Source organism: Mirounga leonina, unplaced genomic scaffold (genome assembly GCF_011800145.1).
Source record: "Mirounga leonina isolate KUSES-001 unplaced genomic scaffold, KU_Mleo_1.0 Mir_115, whole genome shotgun sequence".
NCBI classification, from domain to species: domain Eukaryota; kingdom Metazoa; phylum Chordata; class Mammalia; order Carnivora; family Phocidae; genus Mirounga; species Mirounga leonina.
In genome coordinates this window covers 64270387-64296674 of record NW_023270268.1, presented here as the reverse complement: position 1 = coordinate 64296674, position 26288 = coordinate 64270387, and the positions used below count along the sequence as shown (strand labels likewise).

The window sequence follows — 26288 nt, the reverse complement described above, 5'->3', positions numbered from 1 at the left end:
CAAACTAGAAGACATGTTTATGTCTATATTGCTGCTTGTATCAATCTAAAAAAATAAAAGGAGAAAACCTAGAACTAATAAATGAGTTCAGCAAGGTCACAGGTCAGCATAGAGATGTGCATGTTCTCTCTCCCTCTCTCTCAACACACACAATCACATTCCTATATACCAATAATGTACAAATGGAAACCAAAATTCAAAAAGCAGTTCACTTACAATAAAAAATTAAAATTAGTATAAATATAATAAAATATGTACATGATGCTGGAAATTATAGAAAGCTAATGAAAGAAGTCAAAGAACTAAATAAATGAAGACATGGATCAAAAGATTCAACACAGTAAGAAATGTCCATTCTTCCCCAAATTGATTTATGGATTTAACCCAATGTCAATCAAAATTCCAGAACTTTTTGTAGATAAAGAAAACCTAATTCTACAAATTTATATGTAAAGGCAAAGAACACCTTAGTATAAAGCTGCAGTATTCATGACTGTGATATTGGTGAATGGAAAAACATACAAGATTAATAGAATAGAAAAACGTCCACAAACCAACACACACAAAGATGACCAAGTAATTTTTGACAGATCCAATGGTGGAAGGCTAGTCATTCAACAAATGGTACTAAAACACCATTTGCCCTAGGCAAAAAAATAAACTAAAAATGGATCACAGACCTAAGCAAAAAACCTAAAACCATGAAACATTTAAAAGAAAACATAAGAGAAAATCTTGTAATTTAAGCTTAGGTTAGAGCTTTTAAATATGAAAGCAAAAGCATGAACTATAAAGAAAAAAACTGATAATTTGACTTCATCAAAATTTAAAAGTTTTCGACCTAGAATAAAAAGACATGCTAAAAATGTCCACAATAGCCAAACTATGGAAAGAGCCTAGATGTCCATCAACAGATGAATGGATAAAGAAGATGTGGTATATATATATATATATATACACAATGGAATACTATGTAGCCATCAAAAAAATGAAATCTTGTCATTTGCAACAACGTGGATGGAAATAGAGGGTATTATGCTAAGCGAAATAAGTCAATCAGAGAAAGATAAGTATCATATGATCTCACTGATATGAGGAATTTGAGAAACAAGACAGAGGATCGTAGGGGAAGGGAGGGAAAAATGAAACAAGACGAAACCAGAGAGGGAGACAAACCATAAGAGGCTCTTAATCTCAGGAAACAAACTGAGGGTTGCTGGAGTGGAGGGGGGTGGGAGGGATGGGGTGGCTGGTAATGGACAATGGGGAGGGTATGTGCTATGGTGAGCACTGTGAATTGTGTAAGACTGATGAATCACAGACCTGTACCCCTGAAACAAATAATACATTATATGTTAATTAAGAAAAAAAGACATGCTAAAGACTAGGAAAAAAATATTTGCAAATCACATATCTGACAAAGGACTAGTATTCAAAATATATAAAGAATTCTCAAAACTCAGGAAGGAAACAAGTCAATTAAAAATGGGCAAAATCTTGAGCAGTTATTTCAACAACAAAAGAATAGATGTTCAACATCATTTATCATTACAGAAATGAAAATTAAGGCCATAAGATACCATTACATACTTATCTGTATGGCTAAAATAAAACGTACTGATAATACCAAAACTGGTTGGGATGTAAGCAACCAGAACTCTTACACATTGCTGGTGGAAATGCAAAATTGTATAACCCCTCTGGAAAAGGGTTTTACAGTTTCTTATAAAGTTAAATATTACTTACCATATGATTAAACAATTCCACTTCTGGGTGTTTACTCAAGAGCAATGAAAATTTATGTTCACATAAAACCTGTACACAAATGTTGATAATAGCTCTTTTTATAATCACCCGAACTGGAAATAACCCAAATGTCCTTTAAAGATCATCAGATAAAACTGTGGTACATCCATACAGTGGTATACTATTCAGCAATAAAAAGGATCAAACTATGCATACAGACAACAAGTTAGAAGAACCTCAAAGGCTAAAAAATGCTAGCCACAACAGGTTATATTAACTATGATCCCATTCATAGGACATTCTCAAAAAAGACAAATTTTTTTTTAAAAAGACAAAATTATAGTGATGAAGAAGAAATCAGTGGTTACCAGGAGTTGCAATGAGGAAAGGGTGTGACTTATAAAGGAATAGGAAGTACCAGGAGTTTTTGGGGGTATGGAAATGATCTGTATTCTGATTGTAACAGAGGCTATACAAATTTTTGCATGTGTTAAAGTTCATAGAACTGTACAAAGAAAGTCAATTTCACTGTATGATAATTTAAAAAGTAAAACTTTAAAAAGCTAATTGACTATTCAAACTAAAAATAATAATGTATTGTTGGGGTCTTAATATATGTGGAAGTAAAATGAATGCCAATAGCGCAAAGGGGAGAAGATGAAGTAAAAAACAAAACAAAACAAAAAACAACAAAAAAGATAAAGATAAAAGGAAAATACATTATAAATAGTAAGGAACTACATGAAGATTATGAATTGCTACTATTTTTAAGAACTACAATTCTGTAAGTTTATTTATCCAAAATATTTATATATACATATAGATATATATTATAATTAAATATATTTTTTCAGGCCTTCCATTTCTTCAATTATGATGAACCCTACCTGCTAAAAACAACTAAAAATACCGAAGTAAGAAAGAAGAAAAGAAACATGGTTACATTTATATAGTTTGTGCACCTACACATATATGATAAAACTGTAAGGGTAATGATAAGCACAAAATTCCAAATGATAATTAACTTCTGAAGGAAGGGAAAGGATTAGGATTCGGGGGGAAAAAACAAAATAGAGGTTTCAAAGATATTTGTAGTCATTTATAAACATTCCCTTATCTAGTCAACATTTATTAAAAATCCTTGACCAACATATTCAGACAACCAAAATACATCAAGGTTCATTAAAAAACTCCCAATAGTCTTAAGACATGTTAAACTATCCAAAAGCAGTTCTCCTGTGTTTGGCTATATAAAATTAGATAGCCAAAAACTTCTGATTCTACCTTTCCAACATTTCTCAAATTTATCCTGTTTTCATTTTCACTGATTTTATCCTAAGAAGTTCAGGTCCTCAAAATCTCTAACCAAGACTGCTGAAATAACCTTCAAATTGGTCTCGCCTCCACAATTTCCCTTCTCCAATACTTCCTTCAAAGTGAACCAAGTTATCTTTCTAAAATCCAAGTCAGATATCATCTTCCCCTTCCCATCAAAAATTCTTCTCTAGATTACAGATGACCTAACATACTATACAAAGGCCTTCTCTGGTCTGGCATAGACAGCCTTACCTCAAATCTCCCTATATCCAAACCCCACCCCCTACTCTAAGTCCCCTTAATCACCCTAAACTCTAACGCCCCTAGACTAGTCATAATACCTTGAACGATATACATCTTTAATTGTCTGTACTGTTTGCACAATCTCAAGTACACTTCCTACCCATATTCTTTGCATGTACTAATAATCATACTCATACTTTAAAATTCACTTCAGGGGTGCCTGGGTAGCTCAACTGGTTAAGCATCCAACTCTTGGTTTCAGCTCACCTCATGGTCTCAGGGTCGTGGGATGGAGCCCTATTGGGCTCAGCACAGGGTCTGATTGAGATTTTCTCCCTCTCCCTCTGCCCCTCCCTTTGCATGTGCACCATGCACACTCTTTCTAAAATATATAAATAAATCTTTAAAAATAAATAAAATTAACTTCAATTTATGTATTCTTTATGATACTCTTTCCAATGTTCAATCCATTGAAACTTCCAGCCCAACACCTTCCCTAAGCTGGAAGAGTAAAACTCTCACCTCACAAATCTCCAAATACCTTATCTAAACCTCCCTCATGATGCTCATAACCTTCCATTTGGTATTATAATTAGGTATGCATGTTTTATCTCCTCTTCCAGTCTAAGCTCCTCTAAAACAGGAATCCTCTTTAACACTTGGCACAATAATTTATATTAACAGGCACTCACATATTACATGAAATAAAGAAGCTTCTGGATATTCATTTAATTTGGGGGCTAAATTAAGTTTCTCCAAATCCAATTTCAAAAAAAGGAAAGGAAAACATCAGTCCTAAAATAAAGCTGAAGGGAACATCATTATGAATTTTGACCACAATCTTTTAAATAAAATCTCAGGTGAATTTATAGTAAGCATAGTGGTATGAGACTATCTACAGTCTAATAATTCTAAGGGCTTTTTTTAAAAGGCATTTTAGTGAGATTAATTGATATGCAAATTAAAATTCTGAAACTCCAGTGCATTTACCATGGCCTGAAAGGATTTACATTTCTGGGTAATAAATGCTACCAAAGTACATGAACAGTATATGCCAAGGGGATTTTCTGCTACTCGACTACATTTTGGCTGACTATAAAAACTTCAACAAGAAACTCATCTAGAATGATTTCCCTTGAGGAAGAGCAAAGCTGAGTTAAAACAAGTAAAGTTTAATACAGCAGAGGGCCTCATAAACCCTTGACTACTGCTAAACAAATTAACCGTGAAGAATAACCTCTCCATGAATACCAGGAAAGAAGTCTTTCCATTTCTTATCCATGCATTTTATCAATGGCACAAGCAACTAAAGGCTATTATATTGAACACTAATGAGTTATATTAAGAATTCAAATAGAGGTCAGTTAAAAATTAACCCCAATCAGAAACTCCTTATTATTTTTCTATTCAAAGACAAGCTTGATGGTATCAACTTTTTTTTCCTGACAATCTCCTTCATTACCTAAAACAAATCTATTCCCTCTTTCTGCAGATGCCAAAATAGTGTCCTAAATACTGTCTTTCAGAACTTCAAATTTCAGTTTATTCTTAGTATCTTCTTCAATCTCATCCTATAAGGATCAATTAGAATTCTTTTTCTCCAGCAATAACTTCACAGTACATTTTAACGATAAGCAATGAGTTAACATTTATGACTAACCACTGCATACTTTAAGAAACTTGACACATGAGAGGATTACCAAAAAAATTACATCCATATTGTTATGCTTCATTGCTGTGGCTTTTCACATATATACAGTACTAAATAAAGCAATGACTCCTAGAATGCACACTTTCAGAAAAAGTTACCTACCATATCCACATATAAATATAAATGCAGTATCGTGACAGAGAACCTGCAAAGTTCCGTATCAAATAAAACTTGGTCCCCTCTAAAATCATCTACTAAGGATCCTTCTCTTTTTTAGTCACTATAAAGAAGGTGCTATTTCTGTAAGAATAAAAGCTACTATTACAGTATGGCATTTCCCTAATAGCAGTTTTTTGTCATATATTTTCATTTTTAATATGTATGTTCAAATTCTATGCTTATATAATTTTCTTATAAGAAACAGTATCTCTTAGATTTTTTAGTTAGGAACACTGGAACAGGGATCATTTTGCAACAAACTTTTACCTGAATAATTGTGGCCAATATATTTACATAATTACTTTCAGTTTGATAAAGTTCTTTTGCAACTTGCCACCTGGCTGACTGCTTCGAAGGAACCGGAGTAGAATTTTTAGAAGACTTAGTACAAGACTTTGGTGTTTCTAAAAGGTAAAAAGGAAGAAAGATTTAATGAAAAACCAGACATTGTACAGATTTAACAACAAAAAAAGGGGAAGGATATCCACTCTGAGAAATATACCCATTTAGATTTTCATTAAAGTAAAATTTCCTCATAGGATAAGGCCAGAAAAAAATAATGGTCAAAAGTATCAATGGCTCCAAACTGACAGATATTATACTAAATAACTGGCGTGTACTCTTCAAAAATGTCAAGGTCACTAAAAACAAAGTTGAGAAACTATTCCAGATTAGAAGACACTAAAGAGAGATAACAACATATGATCCTGGATTGGACCTTAGACCAGAAAAAAAAAAAACTTTTTTCTTTTCCTAAAAAGGGTATTAGCAGAACAATTAAGAGTCGGTCATACTATTAATGTCAATTTCCTAATTACAATACCTCTACTGTAGTGGTACAAGAAATGTCCCTCTATTTTGGGAAATACACATTTAAGTATTTAGAAGAAAAGGCACATCTTATCTGCAACTTAGTCTCCAACAGTGCAGAATACGTGTGCATATAGACAAAGAGACAGAATGAATGAATGCTAAAGCAAACATGGCAGAGTATTTCCATTTGGGAATTCTGAGAAAAGTACTGGAATCTCTGTACTATTTTGCAGCTTTTTGCAATCTGAAATTATTTCAAAATAAAAAGCTCAAATAATAAAATGAAAAACTATATAAAAATATTTAAGTTTAAGGATAAAAAGGTTATGATTACATAGTAACAGAAAACTTATCATTAATATATAGAGGAAGCCTTCCTCAACAAAACATACAACTGCAAATTCTGTTAGTTTTTAACATAATATAAAACATCCAGTCCAACACAAAGTGGGAGGACACATTAGTATCCTTTATATGTATTTCAAAAAAATGAAATCATAAGCTTTCATAAAAGCTTAAGATACACTTTCTTCCTATAGATATGGTTAAAGTACTTTAACATAATGTACAGAATCTCCTAATGGCAAGTTTTTAAATAGGAAAACAAATGTACAATATATAATGACATGAAAAAACAATATATAGACCCAGCATATCAATTTTACTCAATGATAACTTTAAATATTAAAATAATGATGTATACAATGGAGTTTGAATGCTTTCTAAAGCTAACAGACCAAAGATTTTCCCACTTGTACATTATTTCAGACTACTCTCCAGACCCAAGAGCTTCTGCCATTGCATATGTCAAGAGGAAAAATCTGACATATATTGACTCAATTTAATTACTGTGTTTACAAAGTGATCTACAAACTGAGGATTCTATATAGAGTACCTAATAGAATAGTTATGTCTATTTTCTTCTCCTATCCCCTAAACTGCATATTCAAGCTTCAGTCCTTTATGATCAGCTCTTACCATTTTATGCCCAGTATGTCCATCACAATTATGGAACCAATAAATTCTCACCTATGGATCTAATCATAATCTTTCCACCCAAGCACCAAGTTCAGTTTTTCCAAATACCCACTGGGCATGTGTACCTCAATTTAACCTGAATAGTCTCTAAAACTACACTATCTTCCTCCAAAATATGGACTTCCTATTTTCGCCAAGGTAACATTTCTTCTATTTTAATACTCTGCTGTCATCTCTTATTCCCTTCCTGTCACTCCATTCCATCAGTATCTCCACAGTGCTTCCTACTTTCCTTTCCAACCATTAGCAACCCTGGTTCAGGGCTTTATCATCTTGTGGCCCAAGCCACTGTAGATTACTTCATGGTCTGGCCATCTCTGAACTGTCTTCCTTTTAATCATTCTTCAGAATAATCCACTACAAATTACCTACTCAACCAATTACTCTACTGCTCAATAGTTTCTAAAGTTCCTTGTTGATGACAATATGCAGTTCAGACATACCAGTCTGATTTCAAAGTCCTCGAATATTAGGCCCCAATTAACCTTTCGAATTTAATTATTACCCCCCCATTCTCATAAGCAAACTGACCTATTCACTATCCCTTAAAATGTGAATTTGTATGGTATTTATATTCTTGCTCCCCTCATTTCTCAACTCCACCTCAGTTTTCTGGGCCTTCTATAATTTGACACAAGAATATTTAGTAAGTACCTACTCTGTACTAGGCACTGAGAACAAAGCAAAGGATTAGATAAGGTTCTTGTTTTCTTAAAGCTTACATTCTGGTGAAACAAATAAAAAAATATAATTTCTAACAATGATAACTACTACTGAAGACACAACCAGGTAATGGTTTAGTGAGAAGTGCTGGAACAGGGACTTAACTTTGCAGAAAGCCCAGTAAGATTTCTTTAAGGCAAAGAGGTCAAGTATAAAGTTCCAGAGGTATGAATGTAGCGGAAATATCCAAAGAATAACAGAGATAGTGTGACTAAAGCTTAGAGTATTACAGGAGAGCATGATATCGTCATATGAGGTTGGACGTAGGTGAGAAAGGATCACATAGGAACTTGAAAGCTATGGTAATACAAATCCACTGAATGACTTCAAGCACAGGACTGGCATGATTTAATTTATATGTATTTTAGAGACCGAAGTGCTCATACAGAAAGGCAAAAATGGGGGCACCTGGCTGACTCAGTTGGAGGAGCATGTGACTCTTAATCTCAGGGTTGTGAGCTAAATCCCCACATTGGGTATAGAGATTTCTTAAATAAATAAACAAACTGGGACACCTGGGTGGCTCAGTAGGTTAAGTGTCTGCCTTCAGCTCAGATCATGATCCCAGTGTCCTGGGATCGAGCCCCACATCAGGCTCTCTGCTCAGCGGGGAGCCTGCTTCTCCTTCTCACTGTGCCCGCCGCTCTGCCAGTTGTGCTCTCTATCTCTCTGTCAAATAAATAAATAAAATCTTGGGGCGCCTGGGTGGCTCAGTCGTTAAGCATCTGCCTTCGGCTCAGGTCATGATCCCAGGGTCCTGGGATCGAGCCCCGCATCGGGCTCCCTGCTCTGCAGGAAGCCTGCTTCTCCCTCTTCTACTCCCCCTGCTTGTGTTCCCTCTCTCGCTGTGTCTCTCTCTGTCAAATAAATAAATAAAATCTTTAAAAAAAATAATAAAAAATAAATAAATAAATAAAATCTTAAAAAAAATAAATAAAAATAAATAAACAAACTTAACAAAAAAGGCAAAAATGAATATAGAGAAACCATTTAGGAGACCAACATAATCATCTAAGAGATCCATTTTATAGAAAAGGCTGATAAAGGAGTAGAGTTGAGAGTGGTAGAGAGAATCAAAATCAAGAGTTCTAATTTGATTATATTAGGTTTAAGATATGTATTAGACATGGACAAGTAGGTATTAAGTATGTAGTTAGACAGGGAAGAAGACACACTGGGGAGTTAACAGCATATGAATGTTTCTAAAGCCATGGAATTAAATGAGACTACTGTGGGAGAATACAGTAGAGAAGAAATGACTCAGGAATAATATTCGACAGTTAGAATTGGAGAAGTTAGGCAAAGGAGAATGAGAAATGAGGTACAAAAGCTAAGAGAAAAAAATTATCTCCAGGAAGAAATAGCTATTCATGTGTTAGATGCTGCTGACTGCATAAAAACTGTCAGTCACCGGGCAGCTGGGTGGCTCAGTTGGTTAAACGTCTGACTTCAGCTAAGGTCATGATCTCAGGGTCCTGAGAATGAGCCCCACATCAGGCTCCAGGCTCAGTGGGGATTCTGCTTGTCCCTCTGCCCCCTCCCCCAGCACGCCTCTCTCTCTCTCAAATAAATAAATAAAATCTTTAAAAAAAAAAAACAAACAAAACTGTCAGTCTCCTCAGCAAGAGCAATTTCATGCAGTAGGGGCTTAAGTTCAATTGGAATGGTTGGAGAAGACAATGAAAAGCAAGGAAATGACACAACAGATCAAGGTAATTCTTTGAAGAGTACTCATGTAAAAGGAAAGAGAGAAATGAAATAGTAAGTAGAGTGTCATGGGGTCAAGAGGTTTTGATTATTTCTTAACTCTAAAAAACACAACATATTTGTGTGCAGATTAAAAAACAAAAATAGAGGGAAAAATTGATGATCAAGAGAGTAGAGTTAATTATAGAGCCTCCCTGTATCATTGGAGAACAAACTGAGCTCACCCTCCACTGATTTCATCGTACCTATTTTCTCCATAACTCATGTGACACCTTCTGTGATCTTGTTTTGCTAATGTTAAGAATCTGCTCTTTGAACAGCTCTTCCATTTTCTAGAGCGATATACAAATAATATACAGAAAACACTTAGCATATAGTAAGCAATCATTAAATGGAAGCATTTTTATGTGCCTCTTCTCCTCAGCTAGAACAAAGGTGATAAAAGTCAGAACCTTTCATATTCGCTGTGGTAGTGATTTATCTAAATTCTAATAATTATTCCATTCCACTAACTTTTAACGATCAATTTTTTAAAATGTGAATTACCTCCATAGTTAATGCTAGACTCTGGTGTGTTGGAGATATCTAGGAGTGACCCTATAGAAAGGGAATGTTCAGCTGATGGGCGCTTACGGGGAGGAAAAGGTGACATGTCTGTCTCTCTTGAAAGCTGAGCAAGTGTCTCTTTTAAACGACGTCTTTTGCGATTGCTGTTTGGGGTATTTAGAGAAAGCAGTGACACTGATTTCTTGAGCTCAGGAGTATTAGCCTGCAATCAAAAGCACAAAAGCTCAATTTTACTTCCTTGGTTCTATACTGAGACAGGAACAGAAGAAAAATATATTTACAAGTCTGACAAAATCTGGATTTTGCACAATTTTACAACTACACACTCTGCCAGGTAATTCAGAAGATTCATAAAACACAATAGTAAAGGGACCACTGTAATTGCCTAACCCCAAGCACCTCATTCTGTTTCTTCACAGCTCTATCACCATTACATATTCATTTGTAAGCTTGTTTACTGTCTAGTCCCGTTAGGCCATAAACTCTGGAGGGCAGGGACCATTCATAGTTTGTTCACTGTATCCTTAGCATTTAGCACAGTGCCCGGTCATATTGCTCTACAATATTTGCTGAATAACACTTGGCTTTAAAAGCTCTCTCCTGAAATTTTAAGTAGTTTTTAAACTTTATGGTTAAGAATCTTATATTAAGAACAAAAGCGTCAGAAGACAATATAGTACCTATCTAGGTTTTATAGTAATACAATAAATCTGCACCTCATCTTCAATATTCCATTCAAATTAAATCTCCAACTAAAGAAAATCCTCCCTTAAAGCCTGGTTCTATACCTTTATGCCACGTTTTGGTGAATGATACCACTCTTCACCAATCTAGCATGAAGGCTGCGTTTTCCTTGCCTACAAGCTACTACTAGAGTCATTTTTCTAATGACATCTCCCCCCTTAATATTCTTCAATGACTCCCAATACTTACCAAATTCTTTAACATTTTAAAAACCACTTGATTCTACCTAAACCGTAAGCTTTATTTGTTGGCCTTCTTTCCCACACTCTTTTCTAAAGCCATACTAAACTACTTGCTATTTCAATGTACTTTCAAGCTTCACACCATCTCTCACCTGCTGTCTAACTTGAATGTCCTTACAAGGTTAGCCTCGTAAGTTGGCTCAACATTTATTTACTCTTTTCAGTCCTGCCTGAGTCTCTCAGAATGAGGCTAGTTAAAATAATTACTCAACTATAGCACATATTCTGCACTATAGTTGTTTGTATATCTAGCTTTCCCTTAAGGTTCTAAGTTTCTGAAGATAGGAATGTTACTGTTCATAATAATATCACTACGAAGTGGCACAGAATGACATACATTAGATTAAAATAATTCTGCATTGAATAGTTTTACTTAAATCTACACAAACTATTACTTAATAACTAACTGTTCAATTATTCTCAAACTCTTAAACATGACTTAAAGATGACTGGTATGCCAATTATCCCACGCTGTTTTCGAACAGAAGTGTTATCTTTATACAATCAAATGCACAGAACAAATGACTAATGGACAAAAAAGCATACCTTTTCATATAAATACATAGTTTCTCCAGCTCGGGCATCCATTTGAATGCTTCCCCAGAACCACTAGGTAAAAGGAAAGAAAAAATTAATTAAGAATTTATCTTATCAGAGAAGCAATTAGTAATATTTTTAAAAAACCAATCTTGGGGCTTCTAGCTGACTCAGTCGGTACAGCATGCAACTCTTAATTCTGGGGTCATTAGTTCAAGCCCTGCATTGGGTGTGGAGTCTACTTAAAATAAAAAAATAAAATAAAATAAAAATAAAATTCTATCTAAAAAAAAGCCAATCTTATTCTAGAATTACTTGCCTCCTGCTTGACAACATAAAGTTTCTTCGAAGGTTCAAATGGAAGTTCTTTTACTACATTCTCTTCAACTACAAGGTGAGTGCATCTTTCATCTCCAATGGGTAAATAGTTACCTCCTAAAGAGAAATGCATGCAAGCATAAATAAGCCGAACTATTTATCTCCAAACCTGAATTTTTAAAGAGGCATATTTGCCAGGAGATGATAAAGCAAGAGTGGGAGAAAAAATATAACTTTTAAATTATAGTAAATTCTACCTTGCATTTTAGTCATTTCTTCCATATTGGTTTTTTCTTCATCCGAAAATCCCAAGAAACTTAAAATGCAATCTTGAAATGGAGGAACTTTAAATTCATTTCTGAAGTCATCAACTGATGCACAGAAATCCCTAAAAACAAAATATACTCTTCTAAAACCAGCTAAAGTTCAGTAAGTATATCAATTTATAAATCTATAATAATTCTCAAGGTTTTCAGCATAATCCATTTATTGAAAATATTTTACATGTAGTCCTGAAATGTTCACAAAAACATCCAGTTAAAAAAAAAAAAAAGAATTGGTGTGTCCTCAGTCATCCCGGAAATAACTTCTAACAAAATTTGATCACAAGTAGTCTTTACAAGATTCAGATCCTTGCTCTGGACATGAAATTTTCTATGTATTCCAGGGGTTCTGTAGTTTCATGAAATGTTAAATAATGATGAAGTAGAAGAGCAAGGAATTATGAGGTTGGAAAGCTTAACGGGTTGTGAATTGCAATCACCACTTAGAATGTAACTAGACAAACACCGTGAAAAAAGTGTAACAATCTAAATATCCAGATGCATTAAGTTTTTATGTAATAGTTTTAGAATGTTAACAATAATCAAAATTATTTCACAAGGCAAAGTCTGAAGATATCACAGATACTTTTCAATTTTCAATTTTTTATTTTTATTTTTTATAACTTTGCTCCTCCTAGACTTTATTCCTTAGGCTATCCAAAGACTAAATTCATTTTATCTACACTATCTATGAATTTAGGGTTTTGGGCACATGGGTTTATATTCATAACATACTTAATTCAAATAATGAGCTACTAAATTTCTAGAAGTCCAATGTGCTATCCGTAACGCCAGAGCCACCTTGAACTACTGAATTTCTAAACACTTACTGTTCATTCCGCCTTTCCCAAGCTTTATAAATCCATTCTGACTTCATAATTGGAGTGCCCAGGCTCACAGCAATCTAAAAATATAAACATCAATTATAATAAATTTTCACCTCAAATAACTGCATTCATGGAATTTCTAAGCAATTTTATACATACTGTTTTTTGCAGTTTTAGATCATTATTCATCTGCTTTCTGACAAAGTATAAAGAAAAATTAACAGAAAAACTGTCTTTCAATCATACAAGTTAGGTTAAAATAATTTAGAACAAGTTCCATGATGTCCAAACCATTTCCTTATTTTATTTATTTTTTTTTTAAAGATTTAACTTATTTATTTGACAGAAACATAGCGAGAGAGGGACCACAAGCAGGGGGAGTGGGAGAGGGAGAAGCAGGCTTCCCGCCGAGCAGGGAACCCGATGCAGGGCTCGATCCCAGGACTCTGGGATCATGACCTGAGCCGAAGGCAGACGCTTAACGACTGAGCCACCCAGGTGCCCCTCATTTCCTTATTTTAAATAAACATAACTCTGAAGCTAAGTTCATCTTTATTTTACTATATTTCTATTTCTCCTTTCTCCATCTTTACTTCCTTGGAAGTACTGACTCCCAAGATAGGACTAGAGAAGAAAATATCTGATTAAGTCATGAAAAACTAAGATATGAATTGGAAAGAATACCTCCCAGGAATTCAACATTACCCCAAAATTACCATTTGTTACATAAATACCCTGATGGAGGGTGGGAACAAGGTGATAAATTCTTTGTAGATATTCAAGTGCAGTCTTAAACTAAGATTTTAATTCTAGTAAAAGTAGTTTCTCCTGTTCTTTTATAGTTTTCGCTAGTTAAATCTTATAACCATTTTATAAGAACATAACTTTGTTCTTATTAATACCATTTAGACAAGAATGAAATATCTGCTCAACACTTCCTAACCCCCTTATTCACCAACACTTATAGTAACCTTTGCTAATATTAATCATCTGCCTGAAATGTCACCCATCTACCAAACTCCACAATCCTACTCATTCACAAATCCTACTTATTTCAAGACCTAACTCAGGTTCCATTGCCTCCTTAAAACCTAAAGGACCACACTCCTATAATTTAAAATTTTTACTAAATGTACATATAGCAAAAATGGAATTTCTGATCCTCAATAAACTGTGGGAGAAATAGATAGGATGAAAGTACTGTTATTAAATCCACCCCCCCAAAATGCTATACTGAAATACACCCAAGTTTACATACCCTGAATTTTTCTCCTTGTGTACAATTTGCCACCAAATGTGTAACTTTTGAATTAAAGTCTTTTCGAATAACTCCACCCATGTGATGAACCAATGTCACCAATCTGACCTCAAAAGAAAAATTAGGGAACATTAACTTTATGATTAATTTGAACAAAATTTTAAATTATGTTTAGAAGTCATTTAGAATCTACTGAATAATTTTTATTTATAAGGTACATATAAGAATTTTTATAAAGATAGGAATTTTATGTCAAAAAAAATTAAAGATTCATTGCCTAACAAGCACAGGCAAAATTATACATAGAGATAAGCTAGTAAAGATAATTACACAAAACTTAATTAAACAACTGGCTTTCATGCATCCTAAACAGAAGACTTCTTTTCAACACCAGGTTATATCACACCAAGATTCTGCCCACAAAGTTACAGTATTACCCTATTAGCTCCAACACAGAAAATTTTATGAATCAGAAAAGTTTCTATGAATTCTCTAGGGCAATGAATATACTTTAAGCCTGGACTTGTATAACAAAAAATTGCAATGTATTAACAAAAACTTGAAATAACGTAGCTGATGATACTTAACAAAAAGACAATTTAAACAGATCAGATAGTAATGAAGTCTTTCTCTTAATTCATATGCCTGCCAGCCTAAACAAAATGTTTCTTTACAAGGCTCTTCATAATGTTTCTTCATAAAATTTAAAATAGTATATTCATAAATTCTCCTTCAATATGTTTGAAATAAAACCATGATATAATTAACCCCCCAAAAAATGTCAATTTAAATTTATTTGGCTGGAAAAAATATTCCTTGAATAGAATGTTTTAAAATACTTACTAGTTCTTCTTTTTTCCTAAATCCAGTAAAGCATAGTACTAGATTCATCATGCTTGTACAATAGAGTGGACGACATGAAAAAGGCAAAGGCTAAATAAAGGACACAACAATTTTAAATCTGTGAGTTTTCTTTATAGTAGAGAACAGAACACATCTTTCTCAAGCTAAAGCATATTTCCCCCTCTTGCCAATCAACTTTGTCAATCCAAAGATTTCTTGCATTTTTCCATATGCAACAAAAAAATAGCAAAAAAAGATTACAAGTTTTATAATACAAAAATCCCCCATAACTCCCAATTTATATTTGACACACACAATCTAAACACACTTTACTACTGGCAAATTAAACATATTTATATGCAAACTTTCAGTTCTAAAATATACTTTGACTCAAAGTTTTATGTGCTAGGAAAAATTTCAGACTCCATACACTATTGTAAATGTTTCCAATTAAAATTCCAATTTAAAACAGTTCAAAATATTTTATAATGAACACTATGTAAATTACACATATACTTGAACCAAATATGATTCCAATTTTTGAGCTAAAAAAAATGGAAATAGTAAATAATTTAACCAACAGAAATAGATATATATATGTACGTATGTATATATATATGTGTATGTATGTATATATATAAATAATAGGAAAAGAATGGTTAAAAAAATAAGTATAGATACATAGTTCCCACCATTATGCAAGATTATTTAACAATTTTGGTCTTTAAAAGGTTTACTTGGTTTTTTGAAAGCAACACTTCTGAATCAAAACAGAGAATTAAAGATTATCATGCACCTTACTAAGTATCTATAACAAAAGAAGCACAAAATTGACCTATACAATTTTAAGTTAATAAGGCAAGTTTAATAAGAATGGCAAAACATAGCAACAAAACCCAAGAATACAGACTAACTCTACTACAACTCTAACACTGAAATGTTATTTAAAAACAAAAAGCAGGGGCTCCTGGCTGGCTCAGTTGGAAGAGCATGCAACCTCTGACCTACGGGTTGGGAGTACAAGCCCCACACCGAGTGTAGAGATTACTTAAAATAAACAAACAAATAAACTTAAATTTACAACCCAATATAAAAAAAAAGCTAAAATAATTTCTTTAATTTTAGCCATGCAGTAACAAATAAAAATGGAAATGTGTACTTATTCTGTGGAAGAAAATAAGTTTATATATATATATATATACATTTCTGGAACCCAAGTTTAAAAAATTATTTCTCCCAAGATACTGCAGGTATTAAGATATATATGTGTGTATGTATACACACAAATATGTAATTGTCATTATTTAACTTTCGAAAGTCTTAGACTTTCACTCTTAAAAGTTACAACAGAAAGATTTTAAAAACTATATTGGAGTAGCCAATACTATCCCTATTCTAAATCTTACACACTCCCAACAATTAACAGGATGTTTCTGCTTATGAATTTTCACAAAATTCATTAATAAAAATTTAACCTTGAAAGTCATAATAAATGTCTATTTTCTTACCTCTCCTTTTTGGGCACAGTTTAAGATAACTGGTGGTCCAATAATTCTATAATCAGTCTTGTGTAACTCATTAAAAACAGAATCCTGGAAGTCCATGACTACGAATACATTTTCAAATTCTGGAGAATCCAAACTTTCAAATTCTTCCAGTGATTCCATCTTTACAAAGGGCACTTTAATTTCCTTGATTTTTTTCAGGTGGTTATTAGAAATAAAAATTATTTATAGATTACAAAGTTAATTTATGTAACTCTAAATAACACCTAAAAATCAATTCACTATCAACACTTTTTTATATTTGTAGTAAACTTTTAAATCACACAATGAGCGTTATACTTAATAGTGAACAGCCTTATTTCTTTACTATTTGTTTTTTTATATATACATTTCTCCATCTATACTGATATTAAATTTTGAATATTAATATTATAAAGGCATAACTTTGGACATGACTTAGTCATTATAAATCTAATACACATATAAAATTAAAATGATTTTTTTGAGAACACACATTTTGATAGTAAGATGCATTACAAAGATATCCACTATTACTTTTTATTCTCACCAAGAAAATGATGCCACACTTAACAGTTCTTCCTGCATAAATCATCTTCAGAATGATTTATAGAAATAGAAAAAATACTATGGCACTTAGTATCTACAAAAAGGGTATAGATTAACTTAATCATTTCAGGATATATGAGGGAAATAAGAGAAAGATATGAAACATGAAGAGAAAGATATGAAACATGTAGGTAGCTATTATGTGGCAAACGTAGAATATAAAAAGGCTTTCCTGTTTAACAATTTATAATGTACATCTATGAAAAAGAATGAACATATTTAAGTACCTGTATGACTCCTATGCAAAAAGAATAGAACCATTTAAAAGAAAATCCTGAATAGGTCAGTAAATTGTTTGGGCTTTATTTGCTAGGCTGATGTGATGAGCTGAACTGTGTATCCTCGAAATTCACATTGAAGCCCTAACCCTCATACCTCAAAATGAGACTGCATTTGAAGACAGGGCCTTTTAAGAGGTCATTAAGGTTAAATGAGGTCACGTAGGTGGACCCTAATCCAATCTAATTGGTGTACTTACGGGAAGAGGAAATTTAGACACACAGAGTTATCAGGGATGTGCATGCCCAGAAGGGCCATGTGAAGACACAACAAAAAAGTGCTGGCCATCTGCAAGCCAAGGAGAGAGACCTGAAGAGAAACCAAACCTGACAACACCTCGATCTTGGGACTTCTAGTCTCCAGAACCTAGAGAAAATACATTTCTGTTGTTTAAGCCACCCAGTCTCGGTATTTTGTTATGGCAGCCCTCACAAACTAATACAGCTGGTATATAGAATTAGATATATTTCGTATGCTGAGACAAATTCCCTGATGACTGTCAAATTATTGTGATTTATATTTTTTAAGATTTTATTTGAGAGAGAGAGAGAGTGTGTGCAAGCAAGCAGGCAGGGGGGCGGGGAGTCTTAAGGAGACTCCATAACAATCGTGGAGCCCAACCCAGGGCTGGATCCCACCACCCTGAGAACATGACCCGAGCCAAAACCAAGAGTTGGACACTTAACCGACTGTGCCACCCAGGTGCCCCTGTGATTTATAATTTTGGAAATAAAGCAAGAATTTGGAATAAACATAAAATTAATGGGAAAAAAAGAAGCTAGGGTTTAAAGAAAAACATCAGACCTTTGTGAATATATGTGTGCCTTTTAAATTTAACAATGCCAAATTACAGTGTAAAAAGTTCATTACTTATAATATATACCATAGTTTGGGATTTCAGAAACACCCAAATTTTTTAAATAAATATAAAAGATTCTGTTCATCTAGCTTCAGAGTGCACAAAATATACCTTGTGCCTAATTTAGGCCCGATCACCGTTAAGTGGAATTTAAGAATACAATCAAGAGTAGTGCAGCATGCCACATGCAATGAAATGCTTGACCTACCATATTAACAACACTTTTTATTAATTTTTCATCCGACTTTCCAGGACAACTTTCTCTTATCTTTATAACAGGGACTTCCATTATTTTAATAGTCTGTGGAAAAGAGACTTAAGTATAAGATTAAGAAAACTATAAAATTACTTAAACACTGATGGAAGAAAGATAGCCTTTCTTAAAAAAAAAAAAAAAGCTAAAATTCCATACCTTTAAAGCTTTTATAAGTTCTTCTTGTTTTCCAGCTTCCTGAACCAATATCAGTCTCGTTTCAATTTGAGGCATTTCTTCTATTAAAATTAAAAATGTTTAAATATGTTTATCAGGTACTAATATCAAAATCAACAGTTCTTAATCCCTCTTTTCGCTACATCTGGCATGTTTTTCCATCTTTGAGGAGACTCCTAACTTTCTCTAAAATTAAAATGACTTAATTCTCAGTTTATTTTTTAAAATTTGGCCATCTATCACTTTAGAGAAAGAAAAAACAAATTGCCACAAAGTATACAAACATTAGCACTCTTCCTAACCAAAAAAAGCATTCACTATCTTGCACAGCCATCCTCTTCAACAGTGCACGCAACTTCGGGACAGACCCATTTATATAGTGGCTAAGGGAATAAGTGGCTTTTCACCTAACCAGTCATAACTGGGTAAATTCTAACAGTGTTGCAGCTAGATTGCCCTCACACACAGAAAAAGCAATATTCAACAATAAGATGCTTTCTCCTTCAAGCTGAGAAGCATTAATCCAAACAATAATCAAAAATCTATACGGTATAAATGGCTAAAATCAACAACACAAGAAACAACAGGTGTTGGTGAGGATGTGGAGAAAAGGAACCCTCGTGCACTACTGGTGGGAATGCAAACTGGTACAGCCACTGTGGAAAACAGTATGGAGGTTCCTCAAAAAGTTAAAAATAGAGCTACCTTATGATCCAGCAATTGCACTACTGGTATTTACCCAAAGAATACAAGAACACTAATTCAAATGGATACACGTACCACTATGTTTATAGCAGCATTATCTGTAATAGCCAAATTATGGAAGCCAAGTATCCATCATCAATTAGTGAATGGATAAAGAAGATGTGGTGTATATATAATGAAATATTACTGAGCCACAAAAAGAATGAAATCTTGCCATTTGCAACAACATGGATGGTGTTAGAGGGTATACTACTAAGAGAACTAAGTTGGTCAGAGAAAGACAAATACCATATAATTTCACTCATGTGAAATTTAAGAAACAAAACAAGCAAAGCAAAAAAAATGAGAGAGAGAGACAAAGCAAGAAACAGACTCTTAATAGAGAACAAACTGATGGTTACTGCGGGGGTGGGGGGAGTTAAATAGGTGATGAGCACAGAGTGATACATAGAAGTGTTGAATTACTATATTGTACAACTGAAACTAATATAACACTGTATGTTAACTGGGATTGAAATAAAAACTTAAAAAAACTACAAAGAATAAAAGATTCTGTCAACAAATATTTACTGAATAACCGTACTCTAGCTTAACAGTATTACAGTTAAATTCTAAATTCCTAGTCAGTTTAGGATTAAAATAGTGATTTGGTGTTTTAAAGTTGATTAACAGGTTTACCTTCAACATATGAAGCAGATCGAATAACTACATTTTCCTTAGAAATTTCAGTAACTTTAGAATCAAAAATAGAGGAGTCTGCCAAGCTTGTCCTCCCAGTAGTAGATGTTAATACACTACTGTCAGCCATTGTTAGTACTCTTCTACGTTGGCTGAAAAAAATAAAGTTTGAATAAAAATACGTGAGCATTGGGCAAAAACATGCATTAGAGGCTCTACTTTTATATCTAGAATTTATAAAAAGTATTACTCATTTTTCTTAATACTGAACCAAAGAAATGTCAATTAAGCTCTCTGAGCCTGTTTCCCCTTCTGTAAAATATACTACTACCTGACTCATAGGAATATAGTAAAAATAACAATGTATGAAAAGTACTCAGAACATTACCTGACATATAATGAAAATTCAAGAAGGTAGTCATAAATATTCTATCTCCCTCCTCCTCTACCCCTTGCCCTCAACCAACCCATTTTCCTATCTTCATTTACAATACTACCATCATCCCTCAAATAATCCCTGTCAAAAACTATATCTATCCTTACCCTTTCCTCTACTTTATTTTGCCTCCCCCAAATTCCTATCAATCCTATCTCAAGTATCTGGGACCTCATAGAGTTGGCTCTGATTATTAATTTACTGCCAAAGCAGCTTCAAATTTTAGAAAGAAAGAGCTGAGACCTGGCCCCACTTCTCTATGGTCAATGCCACAGTGGCCACTTGGTCAAATACAACAGCTCCAAACAACTTTATCATCAGTTTCTTCAGATCACTCTCTACATTGTTGCCTGGGTTGTGGTCCTAAAAACAAATGTGACCATATCACTTCCTTGCTTAAGAACTTCCATGAGCACTCTTCCCTACAGGGTCAAGTCCAAATTCACCATCAGGTTTACAGTTTGGTCCTAGCCTAACTCTTCAACCTCATCTCCTGTTTAATTCCCGCAGTCCACATATACTGTATGCTCCAGCCACAATGTATTTCTCAGCATTTTTCAAACACAGATCACTATTTACTCCACACACCTACTTACATTTAATAGTACTCAATTCTCCACCCAGCACATCTTTCAACTCCCAACCCACTGCTCTTGACTCATCCTCTGTGGATGTCTCTATATATCTCATATGCAAGTAGATTGCTCTCTTATCTGTATTTTCGTATTACTTTACTATCATCTCTCCTTTAAAAGATATAACAAGACAATTACACATGGGTTCGTGTCAATATGGCTCTGGACATTAAAGGATTTTTTTTTTTTAAGACTTCCAGGACTTAAGAATTGAAAGGTTGGGCTAAGAGGGAATAAATAAAAAGTTAAATGAATTTTCATCAATTCAAATCGAGGTTATTATGTAAGTTTATTATCTTGAAGTTAATTTCCAGAATATTGGGCAAATATAAAGAGGAGGCCCTATCTTTATCTGGTACATGTCTGACCTACTGTACCCTCTCCTACTTTTTTTAGGTTAATAAAATATACAAATATCTTCCACCAGCTTTTTATCAAAGTAATAGTTTAAATAAACTATATGCTGTGGAGAAACAGCATATAGTTAAGGTATCATTAGCATCACTTCTAGATGGTGATATTAAGTAGTGCAAAGATGAGCACACTAATAATATCCAAAGACCTAAGCATAACTGTTAGGCGCACACTTCAAAGCCAGGCAACCCAGCCTCCTGTCTCAACTCTGCACTCGGTTTCTACAACCAAGAAAAAGATAAGAAACAACTCAAATCCAGTTGTGATGAAAACTGAATAGATGACATCTTAAAATGAGTGACAATTATTAACTTTCATAATATTCATAATGTGGGCATTTTTAATTGTCTTACCATACATCCATATCAATCATTATTCTAAAGCTCTCCAAAGGAATGCCCCAACAGTTGTTAATATGAGTCTCTATTTACAATCAATGACAAATTCTATCCAGCCCTTATTTTTTGTTGTTAAGTCTCCTACACCTAACGGTTTCCAGTGAAAAAGAAAAGCCTCTACAAAGGCTATCATTCAAAGTTCCCTTAAAAGAACCTTAAAAAAAGTCAAGAGATGAACTAACATACTTTAAGGAATGAAGGAGGGAGATTTTAATAATCAAAAACATGAATTTACATTTTTCTCCTATGCCTGTTTAAAGGCCAACAAAATAGGTAATTAAAAATTAAAATTGTCTCTGTTAATACTGTATATGATCAATTTATTGCTGAAATAGCTTCAAATTTTAGGAAAAAAGAGAGTTGCGTGGAAAGTTGATGACAACACCCAACGCTCTGATTACAAAAGGAAATACACTAATCACTTTTTCACATTCATGCATTCTGTAAGCTTGTGAGACAATAGGATCGGTGTTCATAAACCTATACAGCTCATTTCTCATCCAAGAACATAGTCAAGCAGCTTTTGACTAAATAACACATGCCTCTTTGCATCCCAAAGAGAAAATCTGTCATTTAAACAAATACTCACTTTAGTTTCCTTTTACTTATTTTTTTAGGCAATCATCTTTCAGAGGAGCTAAATGAAATGCTGGATATGATGGTAGTGTTACTAACAATAATAACATTAGTGTTAACATTATAAACATTATGGTTAATATTTATTTAACGCTTAATATGTGGCAGACATTGTTCTAAGTCTTTTACTTCTATTTACTTAATCTTTGAAACCATCCTAAGAGGCACGTACTATTCCTATCTCCACCTCATAAAGAATCCTAGAAAAGAGAGGTCAAGTAACCAGCTCAGCCAATAAAATAGGGGTTCAAACCCGGGCTGATTCCAGAGCCTTGCACTTTTAACCACTAAGCCAAACAAATCTGTACCGGGGAGGAAGGCGCACGCGGGGGGGTCGGGGGGGAGGGTTAGGCGGAGGCCGGAATGGGCTGGCGTTTTTAAAAACTAAAAAGTAAGCCTCCTACAGAGAAGACACCAAAAAGAATCCTAGAGCGAAACCACTAAGCACTCTGAGATAAGCCCCCGAAGGCAGCAGCTGTGGGCCGCCACAACCGCAGGGACAAGGCGGCTTGTTGAGACCACGCTTCCCAACTCCCTCCCTTCATCCAGACATTCTTGCGGAGGAAATATCTCACCAGGTGAGAGATGAAGATGCCCAACACCCTGCAGGACTTTGGGATCCCACTGCGCTCACTGCCCAGCTGTTGGTAGTGCGGTGGGGGAGTTCCCAGAGCCAGGAAGCCTGAGCAGGGGTGCTCCGGAATGCGCGGTCACGGGGCGGGGCAGCCAGACAAGAGAAGGGGCCCGCTGCTCCGGGGACGTTGGCCCACTCCCACCTCCCCTACCCACATCCACGAAGTCCTCACCCCTCTCAAAAAACGCCTCGGAAGTCCACCTGTTCAAGCACTGATCCCCCTTACTGGTACCGCCATTCCTCGCGGGTGTCAGCCACAACCAATTCAAAAAGGGAGCCTCTTTCTCTAAAAGCCATGCCGATTGGCGCGTGATGTCAACCTCCTTCCCATAGGCTGCGGTCTCCAGAGGGGCGGTGATTGGCCACTGCTCTCCGCCCACCTCCCCGCAGGCGCCGATTGATTGGTTCTGCGTGTGTTTCAAATAAACCTAACGGCTCGCACGTAGGAACGACAGGAGTTTGTAGAGAAGTGCCCGGATGTGACCGGGAGATGGCAGCGGTAGCTCCTGGGCTTCTCTGGGAGTGGCAGGTGTGTCTGAGGCTACTGCTTGTTTACTCAATAAACGTCCCATTTCCTGAGTCAAGTTTGAATGGATTCCTGCCCCCCCACCCCCACCCCGCGCCAGCTTTTTTTTTAGGCGTCACTAAATCCTTTAAATTAAATCAGTGCCCCCACGGTTGAATTTTTCTCGCTGCTTGCTGGGAGCTGAAAGATTTTCCTGCTTGTGTGCTTTCTGCTTTAGGAATGTTATTTAAAGTAGGCTTCAGAGGTTTTGACTTTGGTTGTTGGCGTGGCTGCCATGGACAGGGAGGGGCTCTCCAGGTGGACTTCAAATCAGCAGCCGCCTATTTAAATTCTAATGTATGTAAGCACTGCTCTGGTCTGAGGAATTTCACCGGTGATTAGAATACATCTTAGTGTTTCTCGGACTTTTTATATATATATATATAAGTTTACACTTGAACAAATGTAAAAATATGTCAGGAGATTCTAGAATCTCCTGGAGCCAAAGTAAATTGCTTCTTGTTGCCTCCTCCGGCCACCGTGAGATCTTTTCTTTCCTGTAAAGTCTAGCCAAGAATGTGTCGATTGTCCTGTAATTACTATAGCTATTGTGAAAACTATTTTATTTTCTTCAGTTTCTAAATATGATACCCTGTAACATTATCTCTTAAGAAAAATACTTCTCCCCCCAGGTAAGTTTTGCTTAGTTCCCACCTAATCACTGATTTAAGTAAAAGAAGAAAGGGAAATCCGTTGCCCAAATCTTAAATCCCAATAAGAGAAGGAAAACTTGCACTCTGGAATGGAACACTTCTGACCATGTCAAACAGATGAGAATTTACAAGTTTTCCTGATTTTTGTCAGGCCACTTTAGAATCACTGAAAAGTGTAATGTAATCCAAAAGAATGCGTGATGCAGTCTGGTAATTATTGGTTTCCCTGTTTGTAACTGAAGAATATTTGCAGTCTGCCCTTCATTATAATGCTGTGATAACCGTTAAGGCAAAAGAAAAGAAAAATAGTCATTGAAATTTCACTTTGGAATGTGCTTGCATACTTCAATCAGGGTGTGCCCAGCATTCCAAAAATTCTCACCAATGAAGCATATTAAGCTAATGAAGAGAGCAGCCTATTTCCTCTGTGCACTGCTCTGTTGAAGTGGCTTTGCACCCAAATCTAATGACCATGAGGTATCATCACACAAAATGTATACCAGCCTAGCAAAAGCTATCCTTGATTTCTTTCAAGGGATATATGGCAATTTTACTAACAAACAGGCAATACAATCTTCTTCCATTTCATAACCATGTAACAACCTCCTTTTACATTTCCTATTCATGTAACCTCAAGCAAGTTACTTAACCTCTCTATGCCTCGGTTTGCCCTTCTATAAAAGGGTCTAATAGTACTTCATAGTTTTGCTGTGAGGATTTAATTAATGTAATTAAAGTGGGTGCCTGGCAGGCTCAGTCCGTAGATCTCAGGGTTGTGAGTTAGAGCCCCACATTAGGCATGGAGCCTACTTTAAATATATATATTTATATATATAATATATTATATATATATAAAACATATTCTGGCATGTAGTAAACATGCAAGAGAATGTTAGCTGCTAATATTACTACTACTTTTACTACCACTGTCATCTCAACTTAAGGGGCCATGTAAATTGCCTGATGGGACTGATGGTTCTCTACATTGCCTTCTCATCCCTGACCCCAGGAGCGATGGCACATATGCCTCCCTTTGCCCCACCCTACCCCTGCCACAAACCACCACCCTCTCCAACCAAGCTCCAAGCTTGATACAGCCAAGACCTCCATTGCTTTCTTTCCCTACCAGAGAGAGGACAATTTTTCTTCTATACCAAATCTATTCTTCCTTTTCTCCTTTAAGGAAATCCTGCTGTGCTGTGCTCAAGACATGGCTCTCTTGCTGCTGCCCTTGGCCAGGCTTTTGTCCCCTTCCAAGGCAGGTCCTAGCTAAGATTCTTTACATAAAATGTTAGCCTCTTTCCCCAGGCCCCTTCACTGGAAATACACTTATTAAATTTATATGTCAACCTCTGTTCGTATAGGGTAGATAGATAAATTAAAATAAGGAGTAACTTGAAAGAATAAACCATTAAACAATTTTTATGTGTCATCCACAACTCCTAGGATACCAAATGAACAGGTTTCAGATATAAAATACTAAAGAAATTTAACTGAATTTAAGTACTTAGTAGTGTATGACATATTTTCCCCCAAGCAATAAAACAATTTCTAAAGATGGGGGATAAAAATTTTAGATGTGGAGAAAATGAAATGTGAAAGATAGAACTACTGAGATTCTTCCTTTAGAGGATCAGCTTTCCCACCTCCATCTTCAAATTGGGTGACAGTCTGGACTCTCTTTCTTTACCCCTACAGCCTTGTGCCTCTTCAAGTTT

The 26288-nt window shown here is 35.0% G+C and overlaps 1 protein-coding gene across 3 annotated transcripts in view; it reads right to left on the bottom strand.

The window, feature by feature from the left end:
- ECT2 (epithelial cell transforming 2) overlaps positions 1-23887 on the bottom strand; it is a 61235-nt gene extending 37348 nt beyond the window's left edge. The window contains exons 1-13 of one of the 3 annotated variants that reach the window (XM_034999087.1): positions 23525-23887; positions 20200-20351; positions 18799-18878; positions 18595-18687; positions 16625-16807; positions 15117-15206; positions 14274-14381; positions 13019-13092; positions 12123-12253; positions 11867-11982; positions 11557-11619; positions 10004-10226; positions 5444-5580 (exon numbers count right to left, since the gene is read on the bottom strand). In XM_034999087.1, the coding sequence (XP_034854978.1) occupies positions 5444-5580; positions 10004-10226; positions 11557-11619; positions 11867-11982; positions 12123-12253; positions 13019-13092; positions 14274-14381; positions 15117-15206; positions 16625-16807; positions 18595-18687; positions 18799-18878; positions 20200-20329 (1428 nt within the window). In that variant the 5' untranslated portion in view covers positions 20330-20351; positions 23525-23887. The remainder of the gene's footprint in view (positions 1-5443; positions 5581-10003; positions 10227-11556; positions 11620-11866; positions 11983-12122; positions 12254-13018; positions 13093-14273; positions 14382-15116; positions 15207-16624; positions 16808-18594; positions 18688-18798; positions 18879-20199; positions 20352-23524) is intronic. The other 2 variants (XM_034999095.1, XM_034999103.1) reach the window with 2 other exon arrangements.
- Between the last annotated feature and the right edge of the window lie 2401 nt (positions 23888-26288).